Below are 13,134 nucleotides of genomic sequence, written 5' to 3' on the forward strand. Positions count from 1 at the left end.
TCATTTATTAGAAACGTCTCACCTCCATGTAAAAATTAGCCCAGCAACAAAACTCCATTATCAAACCCCATTACTTTCCACAGAAGTAATTAATCTCTTCAGAGGGCAGTAGGCAACCTCCACATGAAAGATGGGCCATTTAAACATTTCTTTGTTCAGCAGAAGGGATTCAACAAGCATCAGAGAGGCAAAACCATCTCAGTTATTCAAACAGCTTCACTGAATACAGGAGGAAAGTGCTCTTAGCTGGTGCCTCTTATGTCGCGTATCAGTCCCAAACCTGGTTTTGCACTACTGAAAAACAAAATCCTCCTTAAAGGCAGGAGCTCGTATCTGCAATGTGAACCACTTGGCTTTGACGACGTAAACGCTTGCCACCGACGAAAGCAAACGAACACAATCACTGTCACTGCTGGAGTTCATGTTTGGGCTTCAATATGGGATAAAAGCACAGAATAAGGTGTTGTCAGAAGACAACGACCTCATGCAGTGACATGCTTCATATGCCGAGACGATGCATGGAAAAGAGCTACATGGCACAGCGTGTTAGTGCACTGCCCCACCACCTACGAAGCCCGCTGTTCAGATCCCACTGGCATAATCCATCAAATAAATCCATCGAATCATTCAAACTCCTCTGGGCGCAAGCCGTAGCTGTAACGCAATCGCCTGAGTCAATTGCTCCCGAGAAATCAACAGTGGAACGAGGCAGTGAGAACGGGGGAGCCTTTGTGATGCTTCTCTGTGTTAGACACCTTCCCTACAACAGTCACCCATCCCTCCCTACGACCCCGCTCTGCTCTCACCCAGAGCCTGACACCAGTATGACGCAGCCAAGTCTGCTTCACAGCCCCACGTTGAGACACCTGCCGCTGTTTTTATGCAATTTTGCACCATTTTTGCTGTTCAGGCTCTAACCACACTGCAAACGTATGGCTGTGGAAAGAAGAAACTTCCCTCCAGCTGAAAAACCAGACAACAACGCAACAGCAAACCGACTGGTTTCAACCACGTGCACGAGACCTCATCACACACCGCCTTGCCCGCGGAAAGCTTTGTAACCAGAGCCAGGCTGGCAGCAAATCAAACGATTTGGGCTCATTTTCCCCAGGAACACGGGTACAGCCAACGAGGGGTAACCTGCAGCCGCCCCATCTCTCCCGCACAGCTGGGCTGTGACATGCGAGGACACAACACAGAGGCATGGTGCCTCCTCGGGTACGGGTCCATGCAAAGCCCAGGCACCAGCTTTTACAGCAAACACTTCCCTGAAGGAGGTGACTATTCCCCTTGCAGAACTGATGGATGCAAGGAGCACCTGGGCATCTCCGAGTGTCGGCACGTTACATGTCACACCCTCCTCAAATCTGGCTGCCTTTGAGACCAGACCTTTAAGTGCATTAACAAAGACTTTCTGTAAGACTGTACTTTTTTTTTTAATGTACGTGAACAAACTTGGTTCAAACCGTTTGATTAGGTTTTAAAAGCAGTGAACAGAAGCCTCCTTTGAACGTGTGAAAAAATAATACCCGGATAACACTTTTTTAACAGAAAAAAATCTGGGTTTTTTTTGGCAGCAAGTTAAAGTAGGTGCTTGAGCTCATTCATGCCTGGCCTCCTTTTTGTAACCCAGTCCAAGTAAATAATAATGGTTCTGTAGCACCTGATATTACAGCACTACAGCTTGCACTGAAATAATATTTTCCACCAAAGGCACGGAGAAGTGCTTACCAGATGTTACTACATTAACCCGAATTACCTGTCTTCCAGATGAAGAAGGGGGAGGAAAAAAGGAAAGCAGAAAGAAACAGGGATAAGCCAAAAACTCACAGCAACACGGTGTGACCTGGTGCTCTCCCTCACAGTCTGCTTCCACTCCCAGGCCACAAGTCACGGTAACACTTTAAAAAAACACCCAAGAAATTAAAGAACCGTTTCTCCCTCTACAATAGGCTCCAAATGCAGAAGCCAAAATTAAGCTTAGATGTTATAGGGGTGACTCTGCCTTCCAGGGAAGCATAAAAAATCGAGACAACTTGAGTTTCCATCACCACTCAAGGAAGGATAAAAGCCGACACACCCAGCCTCGGTGCGCAGGGACAGACCGGTCCTCTCCAACCCTATCTCTCTGTGTTCACATCTCATTCCCGCTGCACTCCCCTAACTCCTTGTCTACATCAAGAAGCATTTATTAGCTGTACTTTGTGCCTGTGTAATTCATGACACTCTCTTGTGTTGTTGGATGCAACATCTGTTAGTTCTAAAAACAGTCACACAACACATTTAAGCGAAAAGAAGGAAATAAAGACAAAAGCCAAGGAAGCAAAACAAAAGATTCTCAACGTGCCGAAAGCTTGTTAGCGCTGAGCTGCTCAAAATTATTTGGAGGGCAAGGAGTAGGCAGTGGGGTTTAATGGTTTATGGGCATGGCCTGTGCAGAGGTGGAATGACTGAGTGGACAGACAGCGTACACGCAGATTTTTGCCATGCTTTTTAGGAGAAGATAACGTCTGATTTGGCTCAGGGCTGAAAACCCTCTCCTCCTATAACCGCCGATGCCACAGGACAGCAGGGCTTGTTAAATAACCTTCCCTTCTGACCCTCCTCGAGGAAAACGCAAAGGAAGGCTCTACTCTGTAAAGGCGCAAATGTAAGATGTATGTTATGTGCTGAATGCTCCAAATGAACGGGGTAAGCGGGACTTACCTTTTCTCCCCCTTTCCACAGGTCTGCAAAGTGCAGACCCCTCGCGGATCCCGCTCAGGCCAACGTCCCAGCATGCCCTCAGCTGGTGATGTCCCACCCACCACTGAAGACTGCCTAGAGGGGTACAATGCAAGTCTTGTTTTGTTTTTTTTTTAAACAATGTTGCACCTTTTTGTAAAGTTTTCTGCCAGTCGTTCTTTATCAACAGTGGGCATTAGGGAAAAAGACAACTCTACAAAAAGGTGCAAAGACTGGGGGGGAGAGGGGGGGATTTGGCTTACCCCTAGCGGCAGGTTCCTCAATGGTGGGTGAGGCGAGACCAAGAGAGGGCATGCTGGGGAACCGCACCGAGCCAGGGAAGGCAATCCAGGGTTGCTCTGCACTTTGCAGGCCTGTGGAAAGAGAAAGAGCGACAGGGGCGTTACTGAGATGCCAAGAGGCTCGGGACATTCAGTGCACGAAAGGAGAGAAGGCACTGGAGTACAACCTGCAAGTCCTAAATATAGGAAGCGATGTCGACCTCAAACAGCATCAAGGTTTCGGGACTGGGTGGTGCTCCAAGAGAAACCGTGGCACCGAAGCGACTCCAAGACATGGGCACACACCCCAGAACCGAGGCATTGGCCACAAGACCGCTCTCAAACCAGAAATACTACCTCAACTCAAAATCGCCGGGTTTGACTCCGAGCCTCCTGCAAATCTGCACACTTGGAAGTCAAGGTTATTCAGTGAACTCCTCTAAAACCAGCAGTTTTGAAAGACAAACGATGGCTGTGTCACGAGAGGTATCTAGATGGATACGTTGGATGTATCTTAATAGACAGATGAAAAAATCAATGATTGCACCTAATGGAGGCAGCCTCCATCCTCCAGCTGCAGCTGACTGGGCAGCACCACACTGGGAGGCACCTGCACCCCCAGAAAAAGAGATGGCAAAGGCAAGAAGGATGAATTCAGAGAGGGATTTCAGAGTTTGGGCAAAGCCAGACACAGGGAAAAGAAGAGAAAGTGAAAGAAAGCAGAGGAAAAGGCAGGAAAAAAAGGAATGTGTGACCAAAGCAAAGCAATATGTGGCAGCAGAGAGAAAGCAAGAACATACACAGGTGCTGTGTATGTTCTTCTTGCTGTTGTTGTTAGTAAAACCTATTTGCTCTATCGGCTTGTTGTATAAAATAGACTCCTACGATGACACACACCGATGCTGGGTTGCTGTATGAGAACATGTGTTTGCACACGTGTGACTGCCAGGTCCTCAGCATGGAAACATGTTTCCACACCTCTCATGCAGGGAAAAGGGGAAAGAGATCAAATCCATTGAAGATCAATACGTACCAGTTAAAACCATCCGCAACGGTTTTCTAATCTGCCTAAATTTTGACAGCCAAGAAAACATCACCCTTGCATTCATCCTGACAAAACCAGAACCACCGGAGCATCGGAAGAGGCCCAAAAGTGTGAGGATGGACTTCATCAGTGTTAGGGCTGATTTTTAAATTAGCAAGTTGGGGTAAACTCACACTTCCAGCTACGTTTCTTCCACCGGAGGTTTGCCTCCCAAAATCAGCAAAGGCTGGCGTGAAGTCTGGTCCTCGAGGCAGTATCCGAGGGTCCAGAGTTCTCAACGGTAATTTCGGCTGATTAACCTGCATCGTGGAGCAGAACAAACAAACAGGATCCGCTCAGTGGGTGCTGCAGCTACCAAAGTGCACGCAAGTCTACAATCTTTGCTGAACTGTAATAGTCATAATTTAGTATCCAAATTCGTGCTTTTGACAAACACCGCAAGTTTTATGCATCCCCACTTACACAAAAAATAATAACTTAATTCTAAATACATCTTCTGCAGGTGACTTGAGGAAACGGGCAAAGATCAGAAACATTTCAAGGCTGAGCATGACTTATGGAGAATAAAATTATGGTGATAGGGGCCCATTTTGGTTCAGGATCACAAAACTGCCACCTTCCCTTGGATAAATGTCTTTTGTGTTAACAAGACAGATGGCCGAATGAGCAAAGGAAGCTCCAAAGCAGACAGAGCAGTGAGAAGCAATCACGGAAAACTAGTAGGTGGATGAAATCATTTGGGGAACAAAGCTGCATTTTACAATTTGTCTGGGTATGAAATTCAGAGTGGAAATGTTTCTGCACATGAGGATCACCTACATCCTGATCTGTGCTTGAACCTTACGAGTGAGTCTGCAGTGGTTACATCAAAATCAATGAACGACACAGTTCAAACTGAGAAGAGAATAAGGTCTCGGTGTCAGCACTTCAGAAATAACAAGTATTTCAATAACTGCAGACACACAGCAGAGAAAATCGCAGCTGTAATAAGGCTGGATAGAAATCACAAAACTTCTCGAGAGTCAAGGTTTTAAAGATCTTTTATCAGATCAGCTCACAGTGACACAACGGTTTCAGACCAAAGAAAGAGTTTGCCCAAAAGCTTGGCTGTGCTTTCTAAGCACAGGATTGATCTAATGAAAGACACCGTGCCTCTCGGTTCGGTCTTGCTTTGATTATATCCTTAGGTGCTCGTGGCCGTATCGTTTTACATTTTAGTAACAACCCAGTACAACCTAATCCAGACAGAGACCATTAAAAATGCTTCAGTGTTTAAATCACCTGTGCATATTCTTTAGGCACCAACACCTCTGTCTGAAGAATTTTGCCATGTGCAATCACACAAATATTCCCCCTTCCCAACAGAACCCTGCAGTGAAACTGTCCAGGAATAAAGCATGCATTAGGGATCTTTATTTATAGTTAACAAATTGCACGCACCTGTTTTATCGGCTCTCCTCTCACCTTGTCGAGAACCACATCGCTTATGGGAGGCAGCCCCTCTGGCTTTTGGATACAGGCAGGCATGAACTGGAAATCCAGTAAAAACTCCCTGTCGTACTGCTTCTTCCCCTCCGGGTCCAGGGGCTTCCACTGCTCTATAAGGAGAGAAGGTGCTGAGATTCATAGGTAACAAAAACCTCTGCTCTCCGAGACGCGTTTCCCGTAAATCCAAAGGCAGGAGATTGTCACAGCTGCCTGGGAAAATTTCATTTAACTTTATTTTAATTTTGAAGGCAGCAAGGAGGAATATACATCGCATTAAAGGAACAGAAACAGTGGGGAGCGCATAGCCAACTCCAGCAGCAACCACACACGGAACTAATCACTAATTCCACTTCTAACCCACGTCATCTCGTTTTAACTCTGACTTTCGCTCTCTTGTGCAATACAATCAAACAGGGACGATTCCCCACTCCTGGGTGAAAATGCAGAAGTTAAAGCAGCTGGTTTTGTGTAAAAGGGAGCAATAAACACTGAGCTGAGGAAAGCACCACACAGAACAAAAATACCCTTTGAAAATGTGAAAACACCAAGCCTTTAAACAACACACATGGGAGATAATGGTGGGAACCAAAAGAAAACACAAAACTGCAGGTCAGGCTCCAAGAATTTCAACTTTTCATCCATTTTTTCCGAGGGCTTTCTGTGCTCTCTGGTGTAGATGACCTCACCTGATGCAAATCAAAATGTAAACCCACAGCCATTGCAGCGCAAGGAATATTAGCACCTGCTAGCCTAGAGACAGGATTTTCTTTGCTGGCCACATGGTTTGTTTGAAGTTTGGGAAAGAAAACGTGGATTTGCTCAGCAGCCAGGGTGACTAGTCAGGCCCCTAAGAGGGCAGCGTGTTTTTATCTGAAGGAAAACATCTGTACGAGATGCTGCCTTTGCATTTCACTGATGCCAGGCGGCGTTGCTTTGCATTTATCTGGCTGTTCAGGTTCGCTGTTAAGGTGTCCTATTATTTCTTTATTTCATCCCTGATTGCCAGCTTTAGGTCTCTGGGTTCTCACCATTGTCATCCCCGCAGAGGCAACAAACAGGAACTTATTTCAATGATGGGTTTTAATAACTGGGAATGAAAAAAACCACAAAAGTAATTACAATTTTCAGCTCTTTGGGGGATTTTATTTTGACAGAGCTTTGGGATAAAGAGGTGCAGAAAATGGTTCAAGCTGGCTAGCCAAGTCCCAGCCAGAATCCCTGGCCAGCTGCCGATCCACTGTGCCCCCTCACCCTCCATTTATCATGGAAAAGCATCAACGGCAACAAGAAACAGCTTATAGGTATGGTTTCCTTCTCCTGCAAAGCTCTCGACAAGCTGTTTTAACATAAAAGCAGCTGGGCAGCATCAGAGGCAGCCCGCCTGGATCCTCAGTGAGGGGACAGACCACGAGCTGACCCACAATTCCTCCTAGGCCTGACCAAAAGGCACAAATCCCCCTTTTTAGCAAGGGCAGAGCTGAAATCAAGGATTACTGACCCAAGTGGCCCACTCTGCTTTGCAGCAGAGAAGCCCCACACACACTGCTTTCCAAGGGATCGATCCAACCCCTCCAGCTGAGCGAAAGATCCAACTGGGATCATTCTGACTGCATCGGGTGTTTTAGAGAGACAGCTGATGAATTATGGATTGACTTCAAGATGTACTTAACTAATGAACCAGTAAGCTATCCTAAGCGTGTGCTAAACTATCAAGAGGCCTCTACGTTTTCTCCTAACGATATGACAGTACTAAATTAATAAAAGAAAAGCAACTCAGGACTTTGTAAGAACAAACTGGTGCAGAAACAACCACTGCAGCGTAATCGCTTAACAGTGGTGCTCTCTGTCCAATACCTCGTCCATCAGGCTCTCAAGGTCCTTCTTTATTTTGTTTTACGCTCTTTAATCACCCGGCTTCTTAGGAAATGACTAATTTATTTGGAGGAAGCTTCACCTGAATAAGCAATGGCTTAAAAACTGGGAGCAACTGAGAAGCTGGTCTCAAGGTGTCTCTTAATGAGGTGAATTCATAGAGGTTTAGGTCTACAAATTAGGTATCTTAATAAATAACAAAAACACCCCTTAGGGATACTATATCCAATGCTAATCGACAACACAAGGACTGTATCCTGTGAGCCCACACCTGAATTATTTTATCAAAAGAACTGCACCCTCGCAGCTCAATAGCAGAGTCTGGACTGAAAACCACAAACTGTTTCTTTTGTCTTCCTTACTCTCCTAGGAATCTGAAAATGTATGCAGCTGTTTAGCCAGAAAATTATATCTATATAAACACACATATTTAGGACCCAATGAGAACTTTCAGATCTCTTATTTAATAAGTATGTCTGCTTAGATGGAATTTCTCTGATCGTTCTCAGCTGTCGATCACATTGGAACTAATTCACCACCATTTCCACTGTCCTGCAGCCAACATCCACACGTGCAAGAAGTTCAAGGAACTGGGGCTTTTCTCCTCATTACCACCAGCAAGAGAAAACCAATTTTCCTCTCGTGCTCCCCCAGAAGATGTCTCAGCCTGTTGGTTAGAGGATCCCAGCAGAGCCAGACACGGTGAGACGCTGCACCCCCTCTTCCAGCCCCACTGGAAACATCCTTCCTTCCATGGGGAGGATGCGTGGGGCGCTCGCAGCCCTTAAAGGTGGGAGGCAGAAAACCCAGCAAGCATGCAAGAGTCTGAAACAGGATTTACCTGGTTTATACTGGTACACTGGCCCTTCGCTGGAGCTCTCTGTGAAGCCTGAGTTTGCATCAGTCCCTTCTCCCTCTGAAACACTCTCAGCACCATTTCGCACAGGTTCTGCCTCCTGCTCTCCATTTTCTTCCACAGGTTTCACTTTTTTAAGCTCAGAGGGGTCTCTCTCCAGCTGAAACCCATGGCTCATTTTCTCCTGTTCAGATTCAAGTACTTTGTCACCTGAAGGTTCCTCTTCTACTTTAGGCTGAAGCACAGATGGAAACAGAGGTTATGTTAAAAATACCCTGCCAAAATTCAAAGCACGTGAAAAGGCTCTTCATTTATTCAGACGGCATTTTTGCACCTAGCAGGAATATATACGCATCTTAAACAATGGTATGGAACAACACACAGAACCACCACATGATTTATCAGTTTGTTCCTGGAGACGACCCACTGGTAATTAACAGTGCAACTGGAAAGACTCAGTGTTGCCTGTGAAATCCACAGCTGCTACTGGGATCCGATGGAAAGAACTATTAAGCCCTACAGCAATCCCAGCCTGGAAAGACAACCTCACTTTTCTCCTCTCCTGCAGCTCACCAGCCACCTTAAGCAGCACTCCAGGCTTGTTTTGGGGGATCCTTCCCTTAAATGTACGCTGCTAACTGGAGCAGACCCAAATAAAGAAGGTAAATGTGACATACAGCCACAATTTCAGCATCTCTGTTTCAGGAAAAAAGCATTAATAGCATCCCTGGCTGTTAATTTTAGAGCTCTCCAAGGACACAGCCTTGTTCTGCATTCAGAGGAGGTGTTGGGAACTTGCTGCTCCTGGGAAAAAGCCCAACATCTCTAAGCATTAAACAAAGGGAAGACTTAATCAAGGAGGCTCTCGATCCTTTTGCTTCCCTGCTTGAGGGTACCGCATCCTAAAATGCTTTCTGCAAATTTTTCAACTGAATACTCTGAAAAATTAACATCGATGAAAACAGGAGCAGTCCAGGAGACAAGATTCCTCCAGTAAATGACGAAGAAAGAGCACAGAGTATGAGCCTGCTGGTGCAGCCCCAGCAACATCCTTTGCTCTCTGGCTTGAAAACGAGCACAGGGTCACTTTTAATTTCTTTGGATTACCCACTCACCAGCTTCTCGACCAGCTGTCGCTTCACGATACCTTGCACAGGAGCACTTTAAGCATTTATTCCCCCAGAAGCAGAGGGGAAAGCACTCCTGCACCATGCGTAACAGGTAAATGAGCCTATCTGCTAACTGGGTGGAGAAACCGCAAACGCTTGCTTGTACAAAGGATGAAGTACCGTCTGCTAGACTCAAGATTTTCTTTGCAACAACATGCTTTTACAGCGTAAAGGTTCAGTGATGTTCGTGCAAAGGGAAAGTTGTGGAGGAAACAGCAGACAAATCATAACCAAAGAAAAATGTAGAGCGATAGAAGCAATGCTTCTCCACGTCACACCTGGCCGACAGCAGTTTTTATCTAATCACAGGGCAGCCTGAATTTTTACATTTTTACTCTCTTACTCCTGAATTTCTACTTTCTCACTCCTGAATTTGTACTCTTTTACTCCCTTTCTGATCTATTCTAAGCCCAGTTTCACCCAGGATATTAAACAAAACCCCTCCTGCAATATTCCTACCAGAACGGCAGCAAGGCAGATTTCTGTTACCGATCTAGTTACTGTCGAGGCGGTTTTGCCTGAAAGCTTCATCGTTCTCCTTTCTCAGCTTCTCCAGCAGGTGCTCAGCAGGAGAACCAACTTTTGGCAATGACATCATTAAGCAGCAGCACCACCTGCCCAACATCATGATGGTGGCCTGCAACCCAACCAGGGCAGCGCCAAGGGATTCAAACCCACTTTTATCTCATCCTTCACTGGAAGGACAGAAGTTACATGCTCCTGAATGTTGGGAGTCATTAAATCAGGCAAGAGCAAAGAAAATTCCAGAGCTTTAACCGGAATCAGACTAAAACCAGTTATCTGAAGGATGCTGAGGAATATCATAGTCCCCCCAGAAAAAAGTCTGCCCTGGATCCTTGCGAGATGATGAGGAAGCAACATAACTAAATTACACTTTCAAAAGAGCAACATCTTAATTAAATTTGGGTAAAGCAAGACTGTGGTTCCCTCTTACCTCTGCTTCCACTTCTATCCCCTCCTCAGTGGCTTGGGTCCGGTCTTTTGGTTTCTTCCACGTCTTTGGTGCAGTTACAGCTGTTTGAGCTGCAATATAAGCGTACATCTATTACAACACTAAAATTATACGGAGCAAATTTGGCCGTGGGTGATGCACTTCCCTCTCTCGCGCTGGTTTTACATACAGGGAAATGAAGCAGTTGCAGCTTTGCAGAGGATTCAGCTCGATATAACCACTTTTTGTTTCAATGCAGTAATAACACAGTCGTTAGAACGACATTAAAACACAGTAATTGTTCTACAAGTTGCTCATTCAAGCTCGAAATGGTACTTGTGATAGCGAGGAGTTTATTACCAACAGTATAAGAATCACGCAGAGCCAAAGAAAAACTTCAGAAATGGAATTTTTTTGAAAGATCAAGTATTGGCTAGGAGTGAAGGTTGTTCTCAATGTATTTTTATCATGAAGTATTACAAGAATTATCATTATAATATTAACCATAAACCGTAACCACGAACAGTCCAAAATTTCCAGTATCTCATCCAGAAGTACAACTCCTCCAATTTTGTAGCACTGCTGGCTCTCCTGAGCTGGATTTATATTTCAATTTAAAAGCAGGCTAACAACTCCACCATTCATTAATTTCCCTGGCCAACTGATTCAAAGGAAACACCGTATAATATTTCTAAGATCAGTAGTGATTTACTCTAATCACCTTTCCCCCTCTCCGCCAAAGGGTAAAAAACCCCCACACAATATGTTAAGGAGACAAAACCATTAATCCAATACGCTCGTAATTTGTTGCAACTGCTACCAGCGTCAACTCCGATAGCAGGCACACATGCATATTTAACACGTAGTGTAAACAGAATTGATTTCGTGACTGAAGTTTACTGCGAGCAGATTTCCAGCTCCAGCTTTGGGATTCTAGCCGATATTATGGAAAAAACACAGTGTGTGCTTATTTTACCACAATAAAATATAATTTTGAAAGGCTCTTCAGCTATGGATAAATCAAAAAGAGTGTTAATAATGGCCTGCTTTGTTCCTATGGGCAACGAAGAAACGATTTGTTAGGTTCCCACTGCCCCATAAGATAAGTATGAGCCTCAGCAGGTTCTTAACAGCGTTTGGCTGTTTGGAGGGTGACTGTGGCCTTGCAGAAACTCTGTGGGGCTGCAGAAACCACTGAAGTCAGCATGCTGGCCCCAACCCAAAGCACAACAGGAGCTATCGTCACTGATAAAAGATGTTTATCATAAAGCTAAACGCCACAAAAGCAAAGATTAATTTAAAAAAAAAAAAAAAAAAAGGAAAAAAGTCTAATTCAAATATTCAAACAGCACCTGGTCGCTCACAGAACCATCACCCCCCCCATCCATTGCAGCACCCTACGCAGAAACTGTAGGAGCAGGGCAGAGCCCCAGCAGCACCCCTAAATTCCCCGGGGCTCGAAGGAGCGTGCAGGAACAGCCCAGCAGGCACGGATTGCGACACTGCTTCACCTGACGCAACCAGGGCTCAGCTCTGACCACTGCCAAGAGCAGCGCACTGCACCCTCGCCAGGGCACCCCAGTCACTCTCACCATCTTGGGGTGAAATCAGGGCTGGAGAAGGACCCGGTGTCCGTGCAGGTGGTGACTTCCGTCGTTTAGGCTCCACACCACAAAATCCTGCCAAAATCTAGTGGAAATTTAGTGCTTTTCAAAAGTCACCCCGCTGTTTTAACGTTGGACATCAAGCCCCACTGCCATGGTAAGATGCCTTCTTGTTTGGTGATGCCACATCTACACTTTTGGGGGATTTCTTCAAGAAAGCCATCACATCCGCAGAGTAATGACTTATATTACTTGGCTGTGGCAGTATTTAATTGATTAAACCCAAAGTTTTTAATCTGACAGAATTCCACTCCACTCCACTCCAGCTAAAACTACACAGCGTAAAATAACGTTTCATTTTTAAACGCACAGAAATAAACTCAGGGTCATGGACTTGAGGTTGGCAAAGGTTTAGGGTGTTTCCTTCCTCAGCTGTCAGGACGTTAATATTATTGCTTCTTAATAATACATTTCCCTCCCCCTTTTTTTGGCAAAAGAAAGCTATATAAAGGATGTGATCCTGCTGAGCCTCCTGAATGAGTCTTGCAGCTTTTGCCTTGTTTCAGTTATGCAGATCTCTCCCCTGCTTTGGGGCTTCCCTGCATGAGGACGCTGGGCTGGATGCTCGCCTTTAATCCCAAGACACAGCAGCAGCCTTCGATTAGCCCCATAGTTTTGCAGCCTGTGACTCGGTGCTAACGCCCGACAGTATTTCAGAGCCGACTGGGGTGTGCCAGCGAAATCTCCACAGACATTGCTCAATTTTTCCCCCTCTTAAAATAGCAGGCATCAGATTTTATTTCTTTTTTTTTTTTCCCCCTGTTAAGTTCTCATTTCTGCTACAGGAACTGACTCAACAGGAGAATTTATGCTAATGTATGCTTAGAAAATTAAAGTGAGTTTAGGTGCCAACCCTCCCAAACCCAAAACTCGACCAAGACAATGGGGCTATCTGAAAATGGAGCTTCTGCTGCCAGGCACTGCATCAGCCATAGGGAAACAAAAATGTAACCGGGAAACAAAAAAGTGATGTGTCCAATTTGGCTCTCTGTGAGGGAGGTCTCCAGACACCTCTGGTCTTTCAATTTTCTGTCCCCCAAGTTAAGCATCTTTGCGTGCACACCAATAAATGAATTCCTGCTC

General features: G+C 45.4%; 1 protein-coding gene across 15 annotated transcripts in view; it reads right to left on the bottom strand.

Moving 5' to 3' along the window:
- The window catches only part of EIF4G3 (eukaryotic translation initiation factor 4 gamma 3), a 146,737-nt gene that overhangs the window by 26,508 nt on the left and 107,095 nt on the right, over positions 1 to 13,134 (bottom strand). For 11 of the 15 annotated variants that reach the window (XR_005826745.1, XM_040585963.1, XM_040585954.1 and 8 more), the window contains 5 exons: positions 10,391 to 10,479; positions 8,252 to 8,501; positions 5,491 to 5,648; positions 4,224 to 4,349; positions 2,988 to 3,098 (listed from right to left, as the gene is read on the bottom strand). Coding sequence is in view for 13 of the 15 variants with exons in the window: in XM_040585963.1 (XP_040441897.1) it covers positions 2,988 to 3,098; positions 4,224 to 4,349; positions 5,491 to 5,648; positions 8,252 to 8,501; positions 10,391 to 10,479 (734 nt within the window). In the remaining 2 variants the exon portion in view is untranslated. Of the gene's footprint in view, positions 1 to 2,706; positions 2,821 to 2,987; positions 3,099 to 4,223; positions 4,350 to 5,490; positions 5,649 to 8,251; positions 8,502 to 10,390; positions 10,480 to 13,134 lie in introns of all 15 variants that reach the window. The other 4 variants (XM_040585961.1, XM_040585965.1, XM_040585964.1 and 1 more) reach the window with 2 other exon arrangements.

The sequence above is a fragment of the Falco naumanni genome, chromosome 3, assembly GCF_017639655.2.
Source record: "Falco naumanni isolate bFalNau1 chromosome 3, bFalNau1.pat, whole genome shotgun sequence".
Lineage (NCBI taxonomy): Eukaryota > Metazoa > Chordata > Aves > Falconiformes > Falconidae > Falco > Falco naumanni.